The sequence below is a fragment of the Sceloporus occidentalis genome, unplaced genomic scaffold (assembly GCF_023333645.1).
Source record: "Sceloporus occidentalis isolate IW3139 unplaced genomic scaffold, rSceOcc1.0.p SCAF_50, whole genome shotgun sequence".
NCBI classification, from domain to species: domain Eukaryota; kingdom Metazoa; phylum Chordata; class Lepidosauria; order Squamata; family Phrynosomatidae; genus Sceloporus; species Sceloporus occidentalis.
Genome location: NW_028317030.1, coordinates 2,600,649 through 2,626,679, shown reverse-complemented (window position 1 = coordinate 2,626,679; position 26,031 = coordinate 2,600,649). Strand labels below are relative to the sequence as shown.

General features: G+C 42.3%; 3 protein-coding genes across 3 annotated transcripts; all 3 read right to left on the bottom strand.

The window, feature by feature from the left end:
• Window positions 1-253: 253 nt before the first annotated feature.
• LOC149288634 (cyclin-dependent kinase 5 activator 1-like) lies at window positions 254-928 on the bottom strand. Its single transcript, XM_089491357.1, has one exon. It carries the CDS (start codon window positions 926-928, stop codon window positions 254-256), a length of 675 nt encoding a protein of 224 aa, XP_089347483.1.
• A 5,177-nt stretch (window positions 929-6,105) lies between these two features.
• Window positions 6,106-21,103, bottom strand: LOC149288633 (suppressor of fused homolog). Its single transcript, XM_089491539.1, has 12 exons — window positions 20,955-21,103; window positions 16,858-16,992; window positions 13,818-13,954; window positions 13,195-13,337; window positions 11,799-11,884; window positions 11,548-11,620; window positions 11,024-11,180; window positions 10,667-10,778; window positions 8,378-8,512; window positions 7,895-8,033; window positions 6,971-7,039; window positions 6,106-6,195 (listed from the first exon to the last, which is right to left on the bottom strand). The coding sequence occupies exons 1-12, from the start codon at window positions 21,101-21,103 to the stop codon at window positions 6,106-6,108; spliced, it is 1,425 nt and encodes a 474-aa protein (XP_089347665.1).
• A 1,726-nt stretch (window positions 21,104-22,829) lies between these two features.
• Window positions 22,830-23,507, bottom strand: LOC149288632 (cyclin-dependent kinase 5 activator 1-like). Its single transcript, XM_089491356.1, has one exon. It carries the CDS (start codon window positions 23,505-23,507, stop codon window positions 22,830-22,832), a length of 678 nt encoding a protein of 225 aa, XP_089347482.1.
• Between the last annotated feature and the right edge of the window lie 2,524 nt (window positions 23,508-26,031).

Here is a 26,031-nt window from a genome sequence, read left to right as displayed (position 1 = left end):
GAACCATGTTAGGATTAGATAGCTCTGAGACTATCCTGAACACCATTAACGAGGTAACTTTGTGTTATACTTAACCTTATTGTCTTGTCAAAACCGGCAAATATACACAAAAAATACTTGTGCTTTTAAAACATATTTAATGTAATCAATATAGGATAATGGGTAATGGGAAAGTTATTATTACTTCAATATTATGAATCAAGAAGAGATGACACAAGATGTTCTTCATTGGTTGGGCTCTGATTTCCCGGCATCAACGGCCACCTTTGGCCTTCAGGGACGCAAAAGTCTTGGCGTAAAAGATCGGATCGTTGTTAATACGGATCATTTTGGCACTCATTGCACCAATCACGGAAAGGCATTTGTCCCAGAAGCCTTCGTTCCGCGCGCCTCTACGGAAGTACACGGCGGGATACGACGTCTCCGGACCGGCGTACGAATAGGTGACGTAAAGACAAATCATGAGGATCTCCCGTAGCTCCTGCTTGGTGGTGAGTCTGGAGGGGATTACGTTTCGGCAGATCATGTATAGAAAAATGATATTCGATGGTATTAAGAATCGGTCTGTCTGCCATTTATCCGCGATGAGCCTCCTCTCCACGCTCCGTATCCAGGCGATCGGCTCCTCGGGTGTTAAACGTACGAGCAGAGAGCATCTCCGGTGGATGAAGTTGCCCAGCCATTGGAGCAGTTTGTTGGTGGCGATCTTCTCCGCTGCCCAGTTAGATGTTATGCTGGGATCGGGATCGGCCAATTGGGCGCTGATGTCTTCTTCATCCACCTGCGGCTGGATGGTATTAGCGCGCTGGTTTAAGGGCATGCCAGATGTTCCAGAGCTGATATTATTGCTCTGGGCAGCCGCAAAAGAATCATCTCCTCCCAAAATCTCCTCCTCGCGCAGCCTGGTCTTATGGCTGTTGATGGACATGGATGTCCCAGTCCACATAATCTCAGTTTCCAAGTTTTGTGATCAAGGATCCTGTCACTCTACAACCTGCAAGCTGTAGCTCAAATGTGCTGGTAAACAACTTTGTGAGCTCAGCATCACGCTCCTTAATTGTGACATCATTAGCAGTGTATGAGCAGCAGGCATCATGGACACCGATGGCTTCAACTCCCATCACTTTTCTCAATCAATAAACTTTATTAAAACACGAGTTAATTTAATCACAACTTGCAGCATTGGTATAAGGTAGAATGTCAGCTCTATCAGTCATATTACTTATCTGCCGACGGTCCGGATAGCCTCATTGTTGCTCCAATGTACATACATATGTATGTATACGTGTATGCATGTATGTATGTATGTTTGTTGGTTCTGGGGGCATTTACAAAAGGCAACTATAATGTGGTAAATTTGATTGTAAAAATGAGTTTAATGCCATTAAGTAGGAAAAGATAAGGTGTTTCATTCAATTTTTATAATAGGCCCAAATTAATACCCCCATCACTCCTGTGTTCCTTTGGCACGTTGTGCTTGTGAATACAGGTTTAAAAGGCTAATTGAGTAATAGAAAACCTTTTTGCAGCCAGAACTTTTCTTGTTTTCCATGAAAACAGCCGAGTGACCCCAAACATTTGAATGGTAGTGTACAAACTGCTTGGGGCCCAATAATAAACCGAGATCCTTTTAGGTTCATCAGCAATTTTTTTTTTACAAATATGTAATATTACCATTTAATGCCATATAGAATTTAAATGTGTAGAAAGGAGGATGATTTGATACGTTTGAATCTGGCGGTGGTGCCAATGGGCAGCATCACGGTTTAAGCCCCCCCCCCCACCTTGATGTGGTTTTACAACTAAAGCAAAACGTCCATTTATGTGCCACTGATCGAGACAAATATGCTTTTAGGCGATGGGTAGACTGTAGAACATTTAGAAATTCACAAACTGCATCGCATCCTATCCCGGTACCGTATGCAGCCCACTCAGCACAGAATTACAGCTCAAGGAAACTATGCATGCGCAAGAGAATTATCTAGCATATGTAAAGAGGAATTGTACAACTACAGATTCACTTGATAGTTTGTCTACTCAAAGATCGTAAGCTTGCGAGCCGAGACTCTCCGCCTAACGTATCGGTTTGTCTTAGTCTTTCAGTTCTCGTCTTGTCAGACCCCTTGAGTATATGTATTGTATTAAGCGCTGCTTGCATTGCTGGCGCTACATAATTAAAAGATAATAATAATACTAGCGCTAGATGATGGCTGCGTATGTAACAGTCCTATTAACCTACAACGTAAACTAATTCATACCCACAGTCTCCATTTCCAAAATTTTCACTAAGTGCTCTTTCACACAGCGGCTTATGTTTTCTTATGAAATTTTTATATTATATATATATATATATATATATATATATATATATATATTATATATATATATATATATTAGGGCTGCAACTAACTATTATTTTCATAATCGATTAGTTGGCCGATTATTTTGTCGATTAATCGGATAAAAAAAAAGAATGTAAATTTTTCATTTAACATAATTTAATAAACAAATGATGTTAAATAAAAACAGCAGAATAAAAAAACTTTGATAAAATGCATTTCTTGTCTTCATTTCCCAACCAGCCCCCCCAATTGATGCACATTTGAGCCCAGGCTTGCCATGCTGCCTCCCACATATACCACTCCACGCTGCCTCCCACATATGCCACTCCACGCTGCCTCCCACATATGCCACTCCACGCTGCCTCCCACATATGCCACTCCACGCTGCCTCCCACATATGCCACTCCACGCTGCCTCCCACATATGCCACTCCACGCTGCCTCCCACATATGCCACTCCACGCTGCCTCCCACATATGCCACTCCACGCTGCCTCCCACATATTCCACTCCACGCTGCCTCCCACATATGCCACTCCACGCTGCCTCCCACATATTCCACTCCACGCTGCCTCCCACATATGCCGCTCCACGCTGCCTCCCACATATTCCACTCCACTCTGCCTCCCACATATGCCACTCCACGCTGCCTCCCACACACGTCACTGTGCCTGATACGCCTTATACCCCCTGATACACCACTCCGTCCTCCCCAGACATGCCACACTGCCCTCCCCACATATGCCTTATATACCGTATATGCCTTATACCCCCAGATATGTCACTCCATCCTCCCCAGATATGCCTTATACCCCCAGATATCTCATAGACCCCTCAGAGTCACAGACCCGTTCACAGCACACTGACACCATACTTTTATAAATAAGTACTGGGTTAATCTTCACTGCCCCCAGGATTTAGATTCCCCTTAGTTTGCCCCCCCTTTACCTCTAACTGCGCCTTAAGTTAACTTTAGTAAATTAATCAAATTAACCCTCAGTCCTCATCATTGAATTAACCCTAAACACCCCATTAACCATAACTACCCCTAAATTAACTCTAAATACCCCATCAAAACAACTACCCTAAATTAACCCTAAAAACACCATTAACCACAACTGCCTCAAATTAACCCCAAACACCCCATTAACCACAGCTGCTCCTAAATTAACCCTAAACACCCCATTAACCATAGCTGCCCCTAAACACCCCATTAACCATAACTGCCCCTAAATTAACCCTAAACAGTCCATTAACCATAACTGCCCCTAAATTAACCCTAAACACCCCATTAACCATAACTGCCCCTAAATACCCCATTAACCATAACTGCCCCTAAATTAACCCCCACCTCCCCTAACTTTCAGCAGCCCAAATATTAATGTTATACTTACAGATAGATGAGTGTCACAGCCATGTGGTTCTGGCCTTCTGGGAGAAGGAAGGGGCGGGGCCAGTTGTCACAGTGATTACAGGGAGGGGCTGGTAAGTAGGAGCTGCTGCTGTGAGTCACTGAAACGGATTATATAATGAGGGGGATTTTTCAGAGCGTTTGCTCTGAAAAAACCCTCATTTTATAATCAATAAAAATCGATTCAACTAATCGATAATGAAATTCGTTGGCAACGATTTTCATTATCGATTATCGATTTTATCGATTAGTTGTTGCAGCCCTAATATATATATATATATATATATATATATATATATATATATATATATATATATATTAAATACACACACACACACCAAAACCAAACAAACATAAGTAAGGGGACACAGGCAGCAGACATGTTTGTAAGCACAAGAAAAACTCACTTTTTAAATCATCTCCAGGGCAATATTTTGTATTCCATTCCAAGTAAAGGGATGTAATTCGGTAAACCGCGGCTTTCCAAATGTGTTCAATATTCCAGCCATCTGGCTTCACAACGCATTACGAAGAGCCAATGCCAACGAGCTTTTCCTGCAATATGGTGTGAGACGGTTATATTTCACAGACGCCTTCCATGAAAGCCCCCCATGTTAAAGCATACCTTAGGGGGTGTCCGGCTCAACCCAGTTTGAAGCACACTGGGGAAGGTCCAGCACTGTATGTGTTAACATAGGCATAGACGCTAAAGATCTGTTTTTTTTTTTTTTTATCTCATTTTGTTTAAGTAAACTCCCACCTTTATTTTGGGTGACTTTCCCTGTTCAAACACCACACTGAGCTGATGCTTTCTGGCAATGCTAATGAAGTCCGTTCCTCCACAGCCGTGTTTTCCATCATCACAGACATTGCTGTGAAGAAATCAGCAACAAAACGTTTGGTGGGATGATGATGATGATGATGATGATATGTGGACCTGATCAACTTAGTTCGTACACCGCGTAAAATAAATGAATATCTTTATTTCAAAGAAAAAACAAACCCTGAAACGATGTGTCACCTCATTCTAATATAAATCAAATTGCTATATCGGGGGAAATGCCCTCGAAAGCCTGATATTTACTATTTACAAATTTCATTGAAGTGGTCCGACACACATTCCCGCCAGCCCCCCAAGAAACGTCTCTGTTACCAGGGGTCACGACACGCTCCCGATATTGATTAAAAATCCAGGAATTGAAAATCATTCCACGTTTAAGCACTTAAAACACTCTTTGCGACCCAGGTTATAAGCATGAATTAACCAGAACTGCTGTCAGATATGGAAAATGCGCCGCAGCTGTACCATGACGGACATGCTTTAATACGTTAATAATATGGATGTAAAAGCACACAGGGATCCATACAACACCTCACAAGGTGAAATCAAAAGGACTAGACGATTATAGGCGATTTAAGGCACCAGATTTCCCTATATTAACACTAACAAGGTCATAATCCTCAATATATTACGAGTAGGAGACAGATGGAGGTAGAGAGAAGAAACAAATTCAAAGGAAAAAGGACTGTTTTGTCCCAAATAGTCATCCTTTTGCTATTCCTTAACATAACAGTGCATTCTCAAATAAAATATTACTAAAACCAAGCCATAGGAATGCAACGGTGATAAGTAAGCAGTGAACATTTTAGATATCCTAACAGTATCGGATTATATTTAATCCAATGTCTTTCTAAGTGAAGAGGACGGCTAATAAGTGGGCAAAATAAATTTGCCCTAAAATTTCACTGATTTCATTTTCAACTAAAGTTAGTTTTCGTTGCAGCTGTAAAGGTAATCCGCAGCCAGAGGGGCGATTAAAACATTGTGAACGGTGTATTTTTTTAAGGAAAAATAAATAATCCTAAAATAGGTTAAAACACTTTGTGGAAGAATACTGCTAAAATACGCCAGCTGCTGACCCAATACGAACAGCATACAAGATACAGGAGACTGTGGAGAGGGATAGCGTGGAAACAAACATTTCTGTAGTATGTTGTTTCGGAGTCTCGAGGAAGTCTGCGAATGATCACAAAGCCCCCCGTGTAGTATGACGCGATGAAACTTATCGGCAGAAATAAAATGTGCCGTCTCGGGTCGCGCCAGCAGGAGGAACAATGTTCCGTGTCCCGTCCCTTTAGTATTGGGGTTGAAGTGCACTCAGGCACCGGTCGCTCAATAAGTATAAACGGCAGACGTTTCTGTGTACGGCAGTCTCTCGGTGCTGCGCTTGTGCAGTTACGTTGCTATCATTTGGCTTTTTTCTTTTTTTATACAGCAATAACCGTGCTGAATAAGGGAAAGTGCATCTTGTCTCTCCCATATCTCAGGAAGACGCGTCCACGTTTCCCTGGCGTTAATGCAACGGGTTATCGAACACTGTGTCCGGTAGAATGGAGATTTTCAGCTTCTTTCCCGGCCAGCTGTATTCCTTCGGAAGTTTCAGCTAAAACAGAGAGAAAAAAAACCAAAAAAACAATTATTGCAAACATGGTATTAACGCTGGCTCGTTGCTGATCCACTATAAAACCGTTCTATCCGAGGTAAGGTCCACGGTCAGCTTTATGCCATCAGAGCCACATTGGCAAATACCATTTGTTTTGATATTATGCTACACCGTGCAAGCCTCGCGTTAAAAAAAAAAAAGAAATAAGAGATATTTCCATTCCAATATATTCCATTCACCAGAATTCTCTTTATTGCCTCGGTTAACGTTAAACACTTTGTGTTACAAATGCATGCGAAGTATCATTAGCCAACACAATGTTGTTTTTCTCATTAAACACTAATTTTTTCATCTTATTTCTTTTTTTTTTTTTCCTCTTATGTAAGGTATGTCTGTAATATCATTGTTGTTTTTAATGTTATTGTTTGTAATGTTTTCTATTTGTAATTTAAATAAAATAAGGAACATATTAAAATGCTTGATGAGAAAAACAACATTGTGCTGGCTAACGCTACTTCGCATGCATTTGTAACGCACGGACGTATGCAGCATTCCAGCCAGAGAACAAAGTGTTTAACATTAACCGAGGCAATAAAGAGAATTCTGGTGAATGCACGATAACGACGTTCATCGGGGAAGATTGCCAGCGGCAGCAAACATTCTCTCTTTTTTGTGCATGCCCTAAGGCAGCGAAACCCAAGGCTGGGTGCTCAGCCACGTCTTCTCTGACAATGCGTCCCTTCAATCCTTCTAACTCGAGCAAACGAAGGCTTACTTCCTCCGGAGATCTGAGATCTTCCAAGTCTTCCAGCATTTTTTCCACCAGCTCCTCGGTCAACAAAATCTGTAAAAGATTAAAAAAAAAAAAAAAAGTTTTCAGTGTTTTATGCTCATTTCTCTGCTTAATTGGCAGGTATTTGATCTGAGAAAAGAAGAAGGTTTTGTTGTCGAGTGGAAACTAGAAATAGAATATAGAAGCCGCTATATGAAACCCTTTTGCAGATCTATTGCCACTTGCGCTACTTACTTATCTGGTAAGGGTGAGGGCCATAAGGAAGATGCCATCCGAGGCACCAAACCAGCCGCTCAAAACGCGCACGTCCAACTTTATAAAGTATGCGGTTACTTTTTTACGGTATCTATTTGTAAGTATTCTGTATACTTACGTGTATTCAAGTGACAAAAATATTCATATTTTTTTAATTTTTATTTATATATTTTCATGAATTAAAAAAAAAATAAACTCTCAGTATAGAGGTTGTGCATAGAAGAGTTATTCTGGGGAAGGGACATATATTCCAATTTAAAAGAGCGTCCATACAGAGACAGATTTATGGACCTGTTAGAAATCCTATCCGGTGGTCTCCTTGGTATAATATGGAGCAGTAGGCTCCATATTATACCAAGGAGACCACTGGTGCACAACCACCATGACCCATCTACACAAGGGGGGGGGGGGTGTAATGAAGTGGAAAATTTCAGAAGGACATTAAAAATCACAGCCACTTTGAAAAGCTGTATAACATGTGCGTGAAAAGGATCCAACCAAGCAGCACAGCCGTCACTGGGAGCGGAACTGATATTTCGGAGACACAACTACAGCAATGTCAGGGTTAATCCAAGAGAGAAAAGGGAAAAAAAAAAAAATATGACAGACGCCAAGCCGTATAAAAAGGCCACTTTTAAATGAATTTCTCACTTGAAGCCAAGGCCCGTGTGCAGCATATGGATTCTCCTCTGTAGCGAAGGCTCCTTCTACCCCTGTGGACACAAATGTGATTGCCGTGTCTCCAGTAATACTTTTATATGTAAAGTGCCGTCCATGCAAGAGTCTTCCCCTGGAACAAGGAAGAGAAAAGGTTACCATCTTTATAAATAAAAAAAAATGGGGAAAATTCAAGTTGACATTTCTATAGTCACAAGCTGATTCAACATAAAATGACAGCGAATATATATATATATATATATATATATATATATATATATATATATACATATATATACATATACATATACATACATACATACACACACACACATATACATATATACACATATACACCGACACCTCCCAGGACACGTCCAAGATCATCCATAAGATATATAAAAAGGTAAGGTGTGTTTCTGAAGGGGTTAACAGGACACCGGAGGGCAACCCATCCCCAAAAGACAGCAGACTCACCTTAAGCAGAGGGGAATGAGCGTTCCGGACTCCAGGTTAAACTTGAGGTGCACGCTCTCCAGCTGTCTCGTGCGTACGAGCTCGTGGGGGATGATGGCCGCAGAGCTTTCACTTTCCAAACTATCCTTACGGCTCCTAGAAATGCACACGAAATCGCTTAGAGAAACGCGAAAATCACATTTGCAGATATAGCGCTATAAACAGTGAACCAAGAATCAATGGAAAACACCACCGGGCACTAATAAATGGAGAGAGAGATATACATTTATAGTATTTACATTTCTAGGAGTGCATAAACTTGTTTTTGTTTTGTGTAAATATTGGTTTCTTGTATCATACTGATCTCCCTCTGTAGGTTTTAGTTATATGTTAATGGAGGGGGGCGGGGGTCAGCAGTTAGGTTAATGGTGGGCTAGATTTAGACCAAACAAACACACCCCACACATTATGCTTTATACATCACAAATATTATTTGCTTTTTTCTATGTTATTTTGCCTAACCTGCACTGTGTGCAACTTACTTTAGAGATTTTTGATTGACTTTTACTATATTTTTGCCATACTAAATGATGGGCACAATATATAAATATAGCAGCTGAAGAGCACTATATGGAATATAAATACAAATTGATGAATTAAATGGATTCACCGCTAAACAAGAACAAAAGTGACCAATGTTATCTCAATGAAGCGCACCCAAATCTCAAAGCTTTTAACCAACAGGGTAGCAGAGCCAGCTGGTAAGATTTCAGTTTTCCTCCAGAAAAATGTTCAGATTTCTTAACAAGATGTTCAGCACAGACTAAAGAGGGACTTCGCTGCAGCGTCCACTAGATGGCAGTAGTGGACCAAGTGTGTAACGGGCACCGTTAAGAAAATAAATCCCAACAAGAAAGTGGCTCAATCGGTGTGGTCGTTGGGTTCCAAATCCCATTAGAACCGTCTTCCAAACCTCTAGAAGCATTAATAGCTTCACATAGAACATCTCCTGGGAAGGTGAAACACTAAGGCCACTAGCAGCCTCAGATGCTGAGGGTCTGGAAGCTATTAACTCCTTCCCCTTCGCTTGAGAAGCTTGTGAAAACTATGGAGCGCACTGGTTCTGTTACTACTTTGTGCACAAGAGTCAAGCTTACCCTAACATGTATATTATCAGTCCAGCAACAACCTTTTATGAGCCCAGTGGGGCCATCTCGTTATACTATTTTAAATCTGCCATACCCTACAGAGTATCCCACCACACACACACACACACTGAAAACAGTAGCCACAATGACAAAATGGCATTACCTATTTATATAGAGCCAGCAACTTACACAGCCTCTTACAGTACATTCAGAGGGTCTGACAAAACTAGAACTGACAGACGAATACATTAGGCAAAGAGGACCCGGCTCGCAAGCTTAGTCGAGAGGAAGAAACTAAATATCGGTCATTCCTCCACCCATATGGCGTATGGTGCTCCTTCATTAGCATACACAGGGGCTTACTCCTTTTTGATGTTCAGAGACCAGCTTTCCCACTTATAAAATGTGTGTTAATATGCACTTAATACAATAACTGTATGAATTACTGGCAATTCTTGTAGAATACCACAGCAACGACCAATAATTCACTCATACCCATACACTAGATGGCCAAAAGTATTTGGACATCTGACCATTACACCAAGAGGGACTTTGGCTGCACAGAGCCCCGACTTCAACTCCATCCAACACCTTTGGGACTGCAACGGAGATCTTCTCGTCAAACATCAGTGTCTAACCTCACAAATCTACCTCTACTGGATGAAGGGGCAACAACTCCCAAAAAAACACTCCAAGATCCTGTTAAAAGCCTTCCCAGTAGAGTAGACACAGGGATCCAACTTAATATTAATGTCTATGTATTTAGGATGTGATATCATGTGAAGTCACTGTGGGTGTAATGGTCAGGTGTCCCAATACTTTTGTCCATATAGTGTATGTGTTCTCAAAGGTCAAGGTGCAGACACACAGATGTTTCATGGCTGCTCCTGTGGTACTCATCAAGATACAGCCAATGGTCTAAATATTTGGATAACTTGGTTGACCTGTACCGAAGCCTATAAACAGTTAAACACACGCAGACACGGAAAACGTAGGAAGCATGGCGTTTAATACCTTATCTGCCGACAATTCAAGAGCTGCATAGATGTGTGAGGAGTTAAAGTACACTGAACAGTGATCAATGTATATAAAGTATACACAACCACCAGACTCGGGAGCCATCAGGATAACAGCTTATCCAAGGAGCTTGCACAATACTCACGGCGCTCGGTCGTGATTCATGCCATTTTGTCTCTGTGAATTTATCGGAGGTAGAACAGGTTTACTGTTTATTTCCAGGCCTCTCCTTAATGCTTCTCGGATTTGCTCTGTATCTGCAATAAACGAGTGAATTAAATATTACGCGGTGCAGCAAAAACTTACAGAAAGAAATATGATTTTAGACTAAAAAAGAAAAGGCTTCAAATAAGATATCTTGGCAATTGTCAAGTTTAAAATTACAATTAAATATCACAGGCAGCAGCCAGAACCCTCGCCGATTTTCCGCGAGGCTGGAATTTTCTGGTTTATATGATACATTACGGCACAAATTGCCGCGATCTCTCCGAAGACTACGTACCCTTGCCGGAGAGTCGCCGTGGCTGTGTCCCGATACAAATGCTCCTGCTGTCATCTTCATCCTCGGGAGGGCGGCTCAGATCATCCCATGCACATTTTGCGCTTACGCCACTTAAGTTTGAGCCTTCATTCTCAATGCCTTTATCCACTCGCTCCTGCTTAATGAATTAAAAGGAGCAAAAAACCCACATTACTCAGTATGACAACGTATAGACCGCTCTTCCAAAAAGGCAAACAGGAGAGACCACAATAACTTCTTTTCACCGCGCGAGGCACTTAGCTCCACAATCCTTTCACGCTCACAGTACAGCCAAACTGCACCGAAACACGCATTTAAAACGAATGCCCCCGCTGGCTTATACCATACGCAACAGTTATATTTGCAGATATGTTTAGTAAATATTCTAAAATTGTGAAACTTCCCACGCGGTATCAAAACACACGTATTTTACGGGGATCAATAGATTCAGGCGTGTAAATGACATTTCCATTTCTCTGTTCTGCAATAGTTCCAGTAACACATACTTGTAAATGCGGATCGATTTCAAAGATGGTTTCTCCTCTTCGCATATCTGTTATTAACCAGGGTCCGCCCGCACTGCCAATAAAGACACAGATATTCCTACGGTTAATGGTTTATAATATTAAAGAAAAAAAAACAAAAAACTGCGTCTTTTCAAAAGAAAAAAAAAAAAAACGGTTCCTTATTATAGTAACGAGTCAGCAGAGAAGTGGCTCGGCAAAACAGCGCTGGACTTAAATGTCCTATTACTTACACAGGCACATTTCGCAGAAGTTCAAGAATTCCCTGGCCATTCCACTGCTGCGCGGCATGTAATTCTTCCGTGCATATGCCAACTATCTAGAAGAAAAAATAAAATGTAAAAAAATCAATTCCTTTGGGGTTTTTAGGTAGCTAAACGTTTGCAAAGTAATACTTTCTTTTTTAAGAATAAAACGGTTCTAATCTACTGTGATAAAATGGCTACTTGAAGCATTATCTCCTACGCCGCAGCAGTAAAAGCCAATGCAGAAGCTCACAGGGATCGGCCTCAAAACAAAACGAAGACAGAAATTTAATTTTGCATCGCGTTACCCGATACACGGTTCTTTATTTATGGTTTCCCTTTAATAAAATAAAACTACCCGATCTTAATGCGTTGGATAAGCATTCATGCCTGATAATGTTATAGAAGGATATCTTCATAGGATTTCTGTTCTCCATGCTCCTCAAATTACACCATTGTTGCAAAATCCAGCTACTTGAGCTATGCAAACACCAAGTTGAATCGTTCCATGCCGGCTCCCAAAGCCTTAAATGTTGTTCTAAACAACAAACGTTGCCTTGGCTACAGCATCCCACGGCCAACTCCGATAAAGTGGTGGAAGGAGACAAACTCACCCAGCAAGTGCAATTTTGGCAAGTAATCTCCTATAATGACGCAACAGCCTTGTAGGAGCCGCTGGATGTTGCCGTCTAAATATCTGCATAATGGAGAAGCAATCTGTAGCTTTGATTAAGCGGGGCACAGAGAACGTAGTCTGTATCACCGACCCATAACATGGTATAGAATATAATCATATAATGGACGGGTCTTAGACACTCCAGCCATCATATGCACTTGAATGATTACGATAACCGAGTGCTTCTCATAGCAAACATGCAGGAATTCAGCAGAATCCTCCATACGGGTTTGCTGCTTTCCCCGCACCCAGCTTGCGGGAGATGTTTTCAGCTGAATACACAAGGGCGACGGTCACCACAAGTCACCCCCAAGCAAGGGTTTTGAGGGGTCTGACAAGCCACCCCACCATCATGAGCTTGTATACAAAATTTCAAGCAAAAAAAGAATGATTGTATTCCTTTTTACAAATTGAAGAATGCATGTTGAATTACTTACCAAGTCTTTTAATATGCATTCTTTAATAAGGCAGCGTGGAGCACTGGAGCGTCCCTTTAAAACTTTTTCTTAGCACCCCAGTGATGAAATATAAACTTAAGTGACCACTTCATTCAAACTTTATCCATTACCTGTTACAGCATATAAGCCACAGATCAAACTGTAGGCTATACAGTAGAAGGCAGAAATTCCCAAGAAACATAATATGTGTGTCCTTTTTCTACTTCATTGTTGTAGGGGGCATGTGGGGAGATGGACACTTATTCCTCACCTGTAAAAACGAGACCATTCCAAACGGGGTCTGCACGGGCTGCATCTGCAGATCTTCTGTGAGCAGCATGTGTTGGATACGGGACTCGCTGTTGTCCAGAGGACTGTGCCACGAAACATGATCTCCGCTGCAAAATGTGTTTTCTGTGTACACGGAAACATCAAGTAATTAGCAGTCACGGTATATAATATTGTCCAATTAATAGCGGAAAGGGTTTAACAAGGGCGTCCAATTAATGTGTTGTAGAATGCAATCAGTTCTCGTGAATGGTTAGTATCAGACCTAAAACCGTTGGTGCCAATGAATACACATCATACAACCGGGTTACACATATCCTGGCAGGGTTGCACACCAAGGAAAGAGATGCATAATGATTATAATCAGAGCATAAAAACCAGCGGTGCGTTAATAATAAAAGTCTTCTTTGGTGCTGTGTATCGCAAGCATTGAGACAGGGATCAGCGAAGCAAACTTTAGGAGCCGCAACGCCCTTTTTTGATTTGTGGAATCATTAAAGTGACCACAGCCACACGTACGATCTACTAATCAACTAATACGCAGATCTACATATAATAAAAAACTATAGGCTGGAATCAATGGTTGTACGAAGAGAAGAGACTCACCGGACTGGAAGACGTATCTCGCCAGGCCTTGCATAAGCTCCGCCGGCCATGTTGGTGGAGCCGATTCTTCCGCCTCTCTTTTTAGTCTGAATGTCAGCTCAAAGCCAAATCCGCTCGGACCCTCAGCTCCTGTGTATCTGAAAAGAATATTAAAAACACAAATATAATATATATATATATATATATATATATATATATATTATATGCGTTTTATAAATCCACAGCTTACCAAGTTTTGCATGAAAAGGGAAATTAAAGCAAAAATAGGCCAATGGAAAGCAGTGGAGAGGAAAGGAAAACCTTAAATGATTTCAGAAGTTCTTCTGATTGCAAATATTTTCCAGAAACACACATGGCAATGACTCGAAAATAAAAAGTATTGATAAAAGAAACTTTTCTAATGCATCTAATTTGCACCAACCGGTTTTTGATCCCACACCGGTCCCGACACACCATCAAGGAGAGATTCCGATACAAATTATTGTATCAAATATCACAGGTGACTAAAACAAGAGAAATAGCTCTCATCTCGTAAGGTATTATTTTGGAAGCTCTGTCACGGAGCGCAAACTTCATGATGTACAAGAGACCAAAGACGGGGCAAGAAGAGGAATTCGGTCACTAAGGTTAGAAGTCCGGTGGGGGCATTATGGAGATATGTATCTGTTGACCCGGCAGGAGGTCTCTGCCACCCTCCAGGGCGTACGGCCGGATAAATACCGATAATCAGGAAACCACGGATAATAAAAGGTTTCCGCTGGTAGCCGGCAACTTTGGGCAGAGGTTTGTTGTGGGTTGGTACGGGTGCATCATGTCTTGGCTACTAAAATATCCCAGCTGGGTCTATACCAGCCTTGGCAACGCAAGACAGAACAGGGCACGCAAAAATACAACTCTACCCCACGGTGGGGCAGAGCTATGTACTCTGCCGCAGACCTCAGGAAACACGGGGCTCGTGTTAAATCGCCGGCCATGTGTTAGCTGCAGCTGCTCTGTAGCGATCATCACATCACGCAATAAAATCTGGGCTCGCAGCTGCTCTTCTAAGTTCAAATTTCATTAAATACAAAGAGAAAAAATAAACAAAAAGGATAAGATTTTAGATCAGTGTATTAAATAAAAACAAAAAAACCCACATGCAAGTTCACGATACCCGCCAGTATCTAACAATCCGTCTAACAATACCCTAATGTATGTAGGCACAAGGAGAACAACACAATAAGAGCCCTGAAAGGGCCGTGCCGGTGTCGGGCTCGCTCTGTTGGTGGCCTAAATGTCTGCCGTGTTATTGATGGCCGCAACCGGGTCTGAAACCGTATACACTCTCAAAAAAAAAAAAAAAAAAAAGCTTTCCATATGTCAGCCATTTCTTCAGGGGAGGTCTACCTCCAGCACAGAGACCGTCTCCCGTCTGAAGCCTTCCCGGGGTGAAGCCTTCAGCTCAGACCTTTCATCGATCCTACGGTTTCACAACATGAAAAGCTGCCGACAGGCTTATCGCAAGGAGAGAAAAGTGCGAGAGGATAGATTATACACAATCAGAACATTATTCAAACGACCCACTACACTGATGGCCTCTGATGTGGATTACAAACATACAACATGTCTCCTAAACCCTGCGCCTGAGGGTCCGATCGCACCCTCCTCCCCCTCATTCTGCACAACCCTGACAGGGGAAAGTTACCAGACTTCCAGCAGATTGAAATATACATTTAGCAGCACGTATCATTATTCCAGGACCACCATGAAGGGCCTCTGCTTTAAAACAACCCCCCTGCCCAGCTACACGCGCCGGTCTACCATCGCCTCGAGTAAGCTAAACAAACAAAAAAAATACGAAGCCCGCAGCGCTCTATGATGGTGGAAGGAGAAGAAAGTAGGAGCGCTAAAAAGCAGAAGACAAGTACAGAGTACGTAAGAGGGGAATGCGGAGTGAACTCCCAAAAATCCAGAGTGATTTATTTCCAAAACATTCTGCAGACATGTAAGGAACAGACTCGTGTGACGCTCGGCGTTTGATGCGATCCGGATGGTAATTACTTATTGTAAACAGGCGCTGGAGTCCCACAAATATTCGTTATTTAAAATACATACATAAAGAAAAACAGGACGTGAAGCACACATTCAGATTCCGGGGTGCTGTGGAAATCACCAACATATCCACAAACTACAAAACAGCGCACATAAGGCATATATATATATATATATATATATATATATATATCCTTTCAGCTGCACCCTGGAATCTGAATGGGTATGTTTCCCCTTTCTGTACTTTAATGTATATTTGCAGCTTTTAACCCGATGTTAGGGTCGAGCCGCCCCCCCTCCTGCCACACTGATGCCACATTAATGGTATCTAGAGAGGGCTTTAAATCGGAGGAGAGTCTTGGTGTGTTAAGGTGCAGTCCCACTGATTCGGATCATCGGTAAGTCATGGAAGGTTACGTAGGACTCGCCAAACTTGGGGTACTTTGACGTAACGGCACTAAGTAACATACGGCCATAAAGTGCGACAGTGCGCCCAATATTTCTTACCTTACATAGGTCTATTTAGATTTAGTATCTGCTGGGTGCAGGCGGATAATACATACACGCAATTACAGGGTTATGTATGCACTACATTTTAAAAAAAGGAGAAAAAGGAAACCGCTCTGCCGCCTCCCAAAAATGGATTCATCTGAGGGTTAGAGTCGGTATAACGTTTTACCGGGACCTACAGAAACTTTTTCGTGAATATGAAAACCGCAAATACTTTTACATGACTGCATGATCACCGCATCACGCTCCAAGAGAAAGCGTGTCGATTTTACCCAAACGACATCACAGTGAAAGATCAACAATACAACAATACCCCCCCACCCCCCAGATGATCCGCAATATACACTGCCTTATATATATCGTATATGGCTCTACAGTAACCGTGACCAGGAGATGCATGGGAATGCGCTACTAAAGCACAACTACCGTGTTTAAAGCCCAGATTAACCGAGAAGCCGTGCTCCTGCAGACACGGAACATGTGTGTTTTTAGCACTTACTCGTGTACTCTGTTGTCCCCGTACAAGTCACTCAGACCAAAACTGACGTAATGCCAATGTTCGGGGACTCCACGTGCGGGACTGCCGAGACTCCTGTACATGCTCACATAATCTAACGGGTCTGGTCCACCCAACCTAAGAAGGGGGAAGCGACACAGAAAAATTAATAAAAAAAGGCTTCAGGTACACAGTAACCCTAGCTGGCAAAAAATAAAAACAAAGCAACATTTCAAATATAATTTCTATCAGCATCGCAGCCGTATAATTCTGTCGTCGATGGCCCTATATAAAATAAATAATAATAAATAATAATTCCAAAGGCATTACAGGAGATTATGTCCTCCGTGCCCAACGCACCTACCTTCCCGTCCGCTGAAGTAATATTATTCATTCTTCTTTGGCACAGAGGAACGCAAACAGAACCTTGCCAAGTATTTCAACGTCTGACAATTATAATGACCTTATTTATATAGCATAAACACTCAGCGCTTCTTACAACACGTATATTCAAAGGGTCTGACCAAACTAGAAAAGGTTCATGTTTATTAAAGTCCCACCGGAGGGTCCTGGATGCCGCTCTGACCAGTTAGAGGAACGTCAGACCCTTCATGGTTAACTCGGCTTCTGGAACTATGTAGCAATAAGGCTTTAATCGCTTTATAAAGCTTATTGAGGTAAAATACTATAACGAGGAAACACCCGATTTCTCGATAATACGATTTATGTTACTAAAGATGTTCGGTGCACCTGTAGCTTCCAGGCGGTTTTTACGCGGATTATTTATGTTGTCTGTAGGGGAGCTAGCAGAGTGCGTTAAGTAGGCTTTGATGCTTTTAAAAGAAAAAACAGGAAAACCTACATAAGTTTATTCTAGATCGTAAGCTTGGGAGCCGGGCCCTCTCCACCTATCGCTTTGTCTTAGTCTGTCAATTCTCGTTTGTCAGACCCCTTGAATATATGTATTGTATTAAGCGCTGCGTAAACTGTTGGCGCTATATAAATAAAAGATAATAATAAATAATAATAGTAACCCCAAACTTTTCAATGGTATCCGGCACCAAGCGTTAGCAGTAGATCCTTTAAGTTGCGGTCTCCATGGGTTGGACTTGTTCGTCCAGCACATCCCACAGATAATCGATTGGATTGAGATCTGGGAATTTGGAGGCCAAGTCAACATCTTTAACTCGTTGCGTTGTGTTCCTCAAACCATTTTTGCTTTGTGGCAGGGCGCATTATCCCGCTGAAAAAGGCCAATAGCTTCAGGATATACTGTGTCCATGAAAAGGTGCACATGGTCTGCAACAATGCTTAGGTAGATGGTGCGTGTCAAAGTAACATCCACATGAACCCTAGGCTTCCCAGCACAGCATTGCCCAAAGCATCGCACTGCCTCCGCCAGCTTACTTTCTTTCCATAGTGCATTCTCCTGCCATGTGATGTAAAAGAAAACGTGATTCACCAGATAAGGCCACCTTCTTCCATTGCTCGGTGGTCCAGTTGTTATGCGTACATGCCCATTGGAGCTGCTTTCGGCAGCGGACATCCACGCTGACAGGTGCCATGATAACCGTATCGGTGTTATTCACTTCACTGACTCCACTTCAGTGGTTTTAATGTTATAGCTGATCGGTGTGTGTATATCTCTTACAACTATGGTGTACAAAACTCTTTCACAAGACGGCCATTTACTTGACACTTCGGCCCCTCGCATGTTAAAGTGGGTCAAGCAAACTTTTTTTGAGGTATAATAAACACGACTCCCCTGCCACCTCTCCCTTTAGTGAGTAGACTACAACTCCTATGGTTAAGCGTTAAGTATAGTGTGAAACGCGTTGTTTTTTTTTTTGCCATGTCTCCCTTCTGGCCTGGTTACCCCTGCTGCAGTATACTAGGTGATGGATTATAAACCTACAAGAAAAATAGCAATTATCCGCACACTATGGAGTTTCAGCCTTTATTCATCTGCTCCGATGGAGATCTCCAGCCTCCTGCTGTTGCGCACAGATTTCGGTGGGAGTCAGAGGGAGCAGAGGAGACCAGAAAGCCGCAGTCCTTATTTAATTGGAATGTATACAACACTTGCTTGTTCCAGCTATCAGTCCACACGTGTAGCAGCCGCCAACCATTAGTGCCGACATTATAAAAGGCAGACATCTATCCTTCTGCACTACTTTCCATGGATGCAGCTAAAGGTTTACTCAGATTCATTGCCACAGGACAAGGTACGAGGGGAAATAACTAACGAGGCGAGTGTTGATTAACACATTTATTTTTCACGTAACGGCAAATTAAAAGTCAGCTAGACTTCTGGAGAAACGTGGACAGCGCTCAGACACACAAACTGTAACTTACACCTATTCAGTGGAAACAGACGCAGCCGGGGTACAGACGACTCAGGCGTCCCCTACATATTCCCAAAGGAAATATCTGGCCATTCGAAAAATATTCTTCTTGATTTATCAGCTGCTAACAGAGTCTAAAAATACCCAAACCACACAAAAATGCATCAAAAAAAGCAAGGCATGAATTAAAGGCTGGAATTACTAAAAAGGGTACCATCTACACGAATGGAGATCGCTTGTCCAGGTCTTTGGTGCAACAGACAATTGGGTCTGATCTATAAATAAAAAAATTGGCATTCAACTTTCTAACTGTATTATACATTATGAAGGGCCGATACTGGCGAGTTCCTCCTGGAAGAGCTGAACCGGCTCCACATTAATTTAACGTTGGAAAAGACTTGGACAAGCCTAACCGATCTGACTATGCAAGATATAGAGGCAGCCATGCTTTTACCAAGGATGGGCTTTATTAATGTATAGCGTATTCAAGGAGCCAGAAACCCGACTCGCCCTTTAGTGAATAAACCCCAGTGCAAGTGCTACCAACGTCTTCCTTCAGGATCTCGTCTATCAATTCCGAATGAAAACATATTTCTGACGATTACTGTTAAAAAAAACAAAAAACACATATCACCCCATGACCTCGTTCTCCTTACGCACGGCAGCATATTTCCGGAAGGCTTCAGAGTGGTCTCTTGCCTTCTTCTCTACCCTTGAACCAAAACCAACCGCCTAAGGAGAGATCTCCGGAAGCTCAGTGCTTCATGACCAAAAACTGGAAGCTGGAATTTACCCATTTCATTCATTCACGAGCAACAACGCGTTCCCCGGATCAAGAATTACCAGCACGGGAAATCAGAAACGGGGTAATAAAAAAATACTATACAAAAAATTTAAATATATATATGTATTTTTAACTTATCTACAAGGTGTCATGCAGTGCTATTTCTCAAACACAAGGGTGGGTGGAATTTAATATCGGGTTTGCAGCAGTCATATTTCATTTAAAGCAATGTTTTATACAATTTTCCCGATGCTCTGTAAGCACACAGAGCAATCGTGCCTTTTGGGGTCTTGAGGTTTCTGTAAACTTAAGCTGGAGGGCCCTCAGAAGCCCACCACTCCAGCACCAGGACCTCCGTATTAGAGTGCAATTAGGCTAGATTGCAGGCTTACACGCAGAGTCTTAAACGCCAGTTGTATCCGTTTGTGTAATCGGATTTGTTAAGCATTCCGAGTTTAACTTGTACAACGCTGCGGAATAGGTTAGTGCTTCATAATAAAAGATCACCGATCTTTACATTGCACTGCGTTTCACTGCCCTTCTCAGCAATCCATATGGCAAACAAGACAAGTTAAACTGCAGTTCCACTAATATGCAACTTAGACATCCCTTTACGGTGCGGAGCGATCAAAAACAACAGTAAATACACTAGTTTTTATTTAAGGGGGATCTTTATTAGACTAGGAATCTTTACTAGTCCTGAGGCTGATTACCTGCACTGGGTGACGGATCTTTACGATAAAGAGATCGCAAAACTGCCCTATTGTTCTTATGGAAAAACTACAACTGTACAAGGGGCAGCAATTACCCCTCAAAGCAACAGAGAAGTAGTTAGTGCTGAAGGAGGGGCACAGCAGATCTACCCAGCAGGGCTGGGTGATACCCAGTACCGATATACACTACCGATATAGAAGGGGTTTTGGGGACTGGTTAGTAGCAGGGGTTACATTCACCCTCACCCGGCCCCTTACCAGTATTTCACGATAGCGGTGACCTGCAAGGGGTTAGGCTGCTCCGGGTACAGCCTCCGACACTCGCCGTATATAGCGTGTAGCCCAGGTGGGAAAATTGTTGGGAAAGGCGGGGGCGCAGGGACGCCGCTAGGCCGCAGCTCGTCCATCCCCCAACTCTAAGTTGTCCGCGCCGGCCCGGCAGATAAAGAAGCAACGGCTCCAGGTGACTAAACACCTCGAAAAGGATGAGGCGAACGGAACTAAAACGAGTAATGACGCTTCTATCAGGCGACGTCCCCTAAACACACCGCCGACCGCAACTAAGGAGGAAAAGTGTGAGGAGAGGCGCCCAACAGCTTGTTGCCAAAGCGTAGATGGTGGTCCTCAGTGGGCGCCGCTGTGCATTGGCTGCGTCCACTGCCAATCACGACTTGTGCTTGGGGCGAACTACTTGCTATCCCGCCCTTCCTTGCTTTCCATTAGCTCCTCTCACCGCCATTCAAACAGAAAGCAACAAATCACCGCTCTGCTTACCTGCTTTTCAGAACGTGTCGCCTTTAGAGAACGTGCGCGGCCATTTTAATGGATGGAGAGAGTGAACGCTTCGCTCGGTGTTCGTATAGGCGACACACAACATTTTGTATTATTGTATTGGATAAAACGGGTTTTCAAAAATATTGGGGTGTAATCTTTGTTTGAAGCTGCTGTAGTCTCCGTGTAATGTTTTTAGGCAGATGTATATTAGCTGTTTCTATAAGTCTGACTCCTTATCATACTGCATGCCATAAACTATAGAATGGCTCAGTCTTAAAAGCCCAAATGAAGACTCTGGACTACTGAACGTCTATAGAGGAACAGACATTATTAGCATTGCCATAAAGAATTAGCTTAGTGTGGCGACTGACCAAGAAAAGTCATCCCAAATATCACACAAGTGATAACAATGGCAAGCCTAACAAAATTACATTTTCTTTACTCCGATGCTAAAATACATTAATATAGGAAAAATACTTACCTTCCCATGGGACTTGCCCCGGGCCTGGTCTTTGTGCCTGGCAAGTCGCTGTCTAGGATGGGATTCTCTTGCACCAACATAGATATATAATTTTTTTTCCCATTAAGCAATTAATATAAATCACTTTTTTTTTATTATTTTTACTAAGCTATGATCTTAAGGGTTTATTAAGGGTTTGTTGCTCTCCAGTATTAAACGATTCAGGCAGCGTGATCTTCCCCATCAGTTTTGGTCTTTATTTATCTCCCTTCCCAGACTCCTTCAGCCTTGAGATGTTCGAAGATGTCCCACAAAGTTTGAAGCATACCATTGTCTCAAATAAGATGTTCATACCTAGGAAGTTCTGCCTTCCCTTACAGGACTGCCCACTGAAATACCCCCATTTAAAGGGAAAATGGGCGGGGAGGGAGGTGTGTCAAGACCCCGCTCCGGCGACCCAGAGGATTCGGGTCTTGACCCGAAGAACCGGAGCTTTATCTCCGGGAAACCCGGAGAGTTCCCAGGTGTGAAGATGTTGCACTAACATATAGATGCTCCTACTACCCAGGATTATGATATGCAGACAGTATTTCGGATAAATGTATCCTTTTGTTAATGTATTTGTATACTGGTTTGGGCGGCAAAGAGGCTTCTTGTCTGGGTTGCACGGAGACTATCCTACAATTTAAAGCCCTCTCTGAACACCATTAACGAGGTAACTGTGAGTTATGCTTAAGGTCTTGCCAAAACTTGTAAATAAACAAAAAATACTAAAAGGACATTTAAAATTTTCTTTTAATAAAGTAATCAGTATAGGGCGATGGGTAATGGGAATGCTATTATCATCACAATATATGAATCAAGAAGAGATGCAGCGAGATGTTCTGATTTCTTCTGCTTTATCGGCCACCTTCGGCCTTCAGGCACGCAAAAGTCTTGGCATAAAATATGGGGTCGTTGTTGACACGGATCATTTCGCCACTTAATGCACAAATCACAGAAAGGCTTTGGTCCCAGAACTCTTCCTTCTGGACGCCGCCACGGAAGTACTTGGCGGGATACGAGATCTCGGGACCGGCATAAGAGTAGGTGACATAGAGGCAAATCATAAGAGCATCCCGTAGCTGCTTCTTGGTGGTGAGTCTGGAGGATATTATCTCTCTACAGATCATAAAAAGAAAAATGATATTTGATGGTATCAAAAATCTGTCTGTCTGCCATTTATCCGCGATGAGCTCCCTCTCCACGCTCCGTATCCAGGCGATCGGCTCCTCAGGTGTCAAAAATATGAGCCGAAAGCATCTCCGGTGGATGAAGTTGCCCAGCCATTGGAGCAGTTTGTTGGTGGCGATCTTCTCCGATGCCCAGTTAGATGTTATGCTGGGATCGGGATCGGCCAATTGGGCGCTGATGTCTTCTTCTTCATCCACCTGCGGCTGGATGGTATTAGCGCGCTGGTTTAAGGGCATGCCAGATGTTACAGAGCTGATATTATTGCTCTGGGCAGCCGCAAAATAATCCTCTCTTCCCAAAATCTCCTCCTCGCGCAGCCTGGTCTTATGGCTGTTGATGGACATGGATGTCCCAGTCCACATAATCTCAGTTTCCGAGTTTTGTGATCAAGGATCCTGTCACTCTACAACCTGCAAGCTGTAGCTCAAATGTGCTGGTAAACAACTTTGTGTGCTCAGCATCGCGCTCCTTAATTGTGACATCATTAGCACTGTATGAGCAGCAGGCATCATGGACACCGATGGCTTCAACTCCCATCACTTTTCTCAATCAATAAACTTTATTCAATACAATTAAAATACAATTTAATTTAACCACAGCTTGCAGTATAGGTATAAAGGAGAATGTCAGCTCTTTTCGTCATTGACTTATCTGCTGACAGTCCAGATAGCAAAGTATGTATGCTGTTCTGGTTTCAAACACATTCACAAAAAGAAACTATAACGGGGTTAATTATTGATTGTAATAAGTTTAATGCAATTAAGACATTTAATAATTAAGTGTGAAAAACAGTAAAAAAAAATAAAAAAATTGGGTGTTTCATTCAATTATTATGATCAGCCCAAATTAATATTAGAGGCGCATCAAACTGAAGCGAAACATTTCATATTATAAAACCATAATCAAGTGTGCACTTTACATGCATAAAACTGTATGAATTTACTATTCATTTACTATGTTTTCCACTTTTTTTTTTCTTATTTTCACATAACTTGCTTCACTATTTCAGTTCCTTCAGGGTTGGCCTGATACCTGATTAGAATTAGACCCGCGGCACCAAACCGGGGCTGCGCTGCTCAATCTCCCCAGCCGGCCCGTTTACTCTATAGAGGACGGCGCTGAGCTGGCAGAGCCTCCATAGCGTGCTGTTCCCTGGGCGCCGCGTATCTTCATAGCTGAAGCATAGGATATAACGTCATATCCGGACACTCAGCAATAAGGACGGCGGCTGAGGAAATACATTGTAGTCAAAATAGCTGGGGGGGGGCAGGGTGAAGGGGCAAATACAAACGAGGGGATTTTTCAGACTCACCGATCAATTTGTAAAGGAACGCCACAAAAATGTAAAGAAACCACACAGCTATTATATGCATTAAAGTGTCCGTTTTAACCACTTAGGGAGCTTAGGGCGTAGCATTACATCCTAATACTAGATGACGGAGGACGCAATAGTACGTCTTTTGGTTCTTGCATTCAACAGCCTAACATCGCTAGCTTCCTTCTGACTGATCGGGTGTAACAGGAGTCCGGGCATTCTCTGCCGGCAGTGTCAGAAAACAATATTAACTGTAAAAAAGGTTTCCAGGGGGTCTAGCCAGACTCTCCTGAAACCTATGATGACAGGTACTGTGATCAGCGATGCAGGGTAATGGAGCCCTACTGGCTGATCACTCAGCAGCAGTGGAAATCATAATGAAAAGATGGAGAAACAATGGATGCAGGCTATTTAAGAGAAACTGTGGAAGGACTCTGTAGCACCACCTGGTGGACACACGCAGAAGTGACTTGGTATTGCATATTTGGGTTTTTTTTAGTTATTTTTTTATGCATTTTATACTCTAATTTATATGTATATTCATAGGTGGTAACTTAGTATTGCTCATCTCCATTAGAACATATATTGTTTTCTACATTCTGCATTCCTCTTCCTCCAAACCCAGTTTTTTCCCTAGATGCACAACCGGCAAATGAAAAATGAACCGATTAAGCAAATACATAGTTGTACATCCAACATAAAGACAACAAATATTTAACATATACATTAAATATATATTATGTATATATATATATATATATATATATATATATATAATGCAAATGGATTAAGCCGTTGAACCTCTATCATGTTGATCAGTATTGCTTCAGACCCGATGAAGGGAGGATAACTCTCGAAAGATTCTTTTTTTTTTATCTTTTAAATATTATATTAGTCCAATAAAAAATGTATCACCGCATACTCTGTTTTTTTAACATTATATATATATATATACTGAAAATATACTGATAGAAAGACAGCCGTGCAGATCATGTCTTAAAGGGACAGTCCCACCAATTAAGAATGCACATTGAAGCATGATTTACTTCTAGGGAAATATTTGCCTTTAGGAGAAGCTGCAGTGCACTGATGGTGCTTTTGCAAGAATTTAGTATTTTAACACGTATTTCAAAATGGATAAAAGCACTTACCTAGCAGTAGCTGCAGCCCTCCTCCTCCAAGGTCCAGTGGTTCTTGCCACTGATTGGCTGCTTAAAGCAGCCAATCTGTAGCAGGAAATCACTCCCATTGAGATTAAATGGCGTGCTCCCCATGAATCCGTACTGGGGTCCCCACACATAGCGTTCACTGAGCCTGCACCGGAGCTGAGTTTATTACATGCAGGGGTGTGTGTTCCGCAGAACGCATTTCCTGCACGGCAAACAGCTGGGGTGGCAAAAAGGGGCAAATGCACAGCTATATATATATAACAAAGGGCCTTATATTACTGTGAATGGCACACAGGGTAATCAGCATACCCGGACAGGACTGCCCACTGACGTTAGTGGACATTGCCGCTAACATCACAGGAAACACCCCCATTTAAAAGGGGA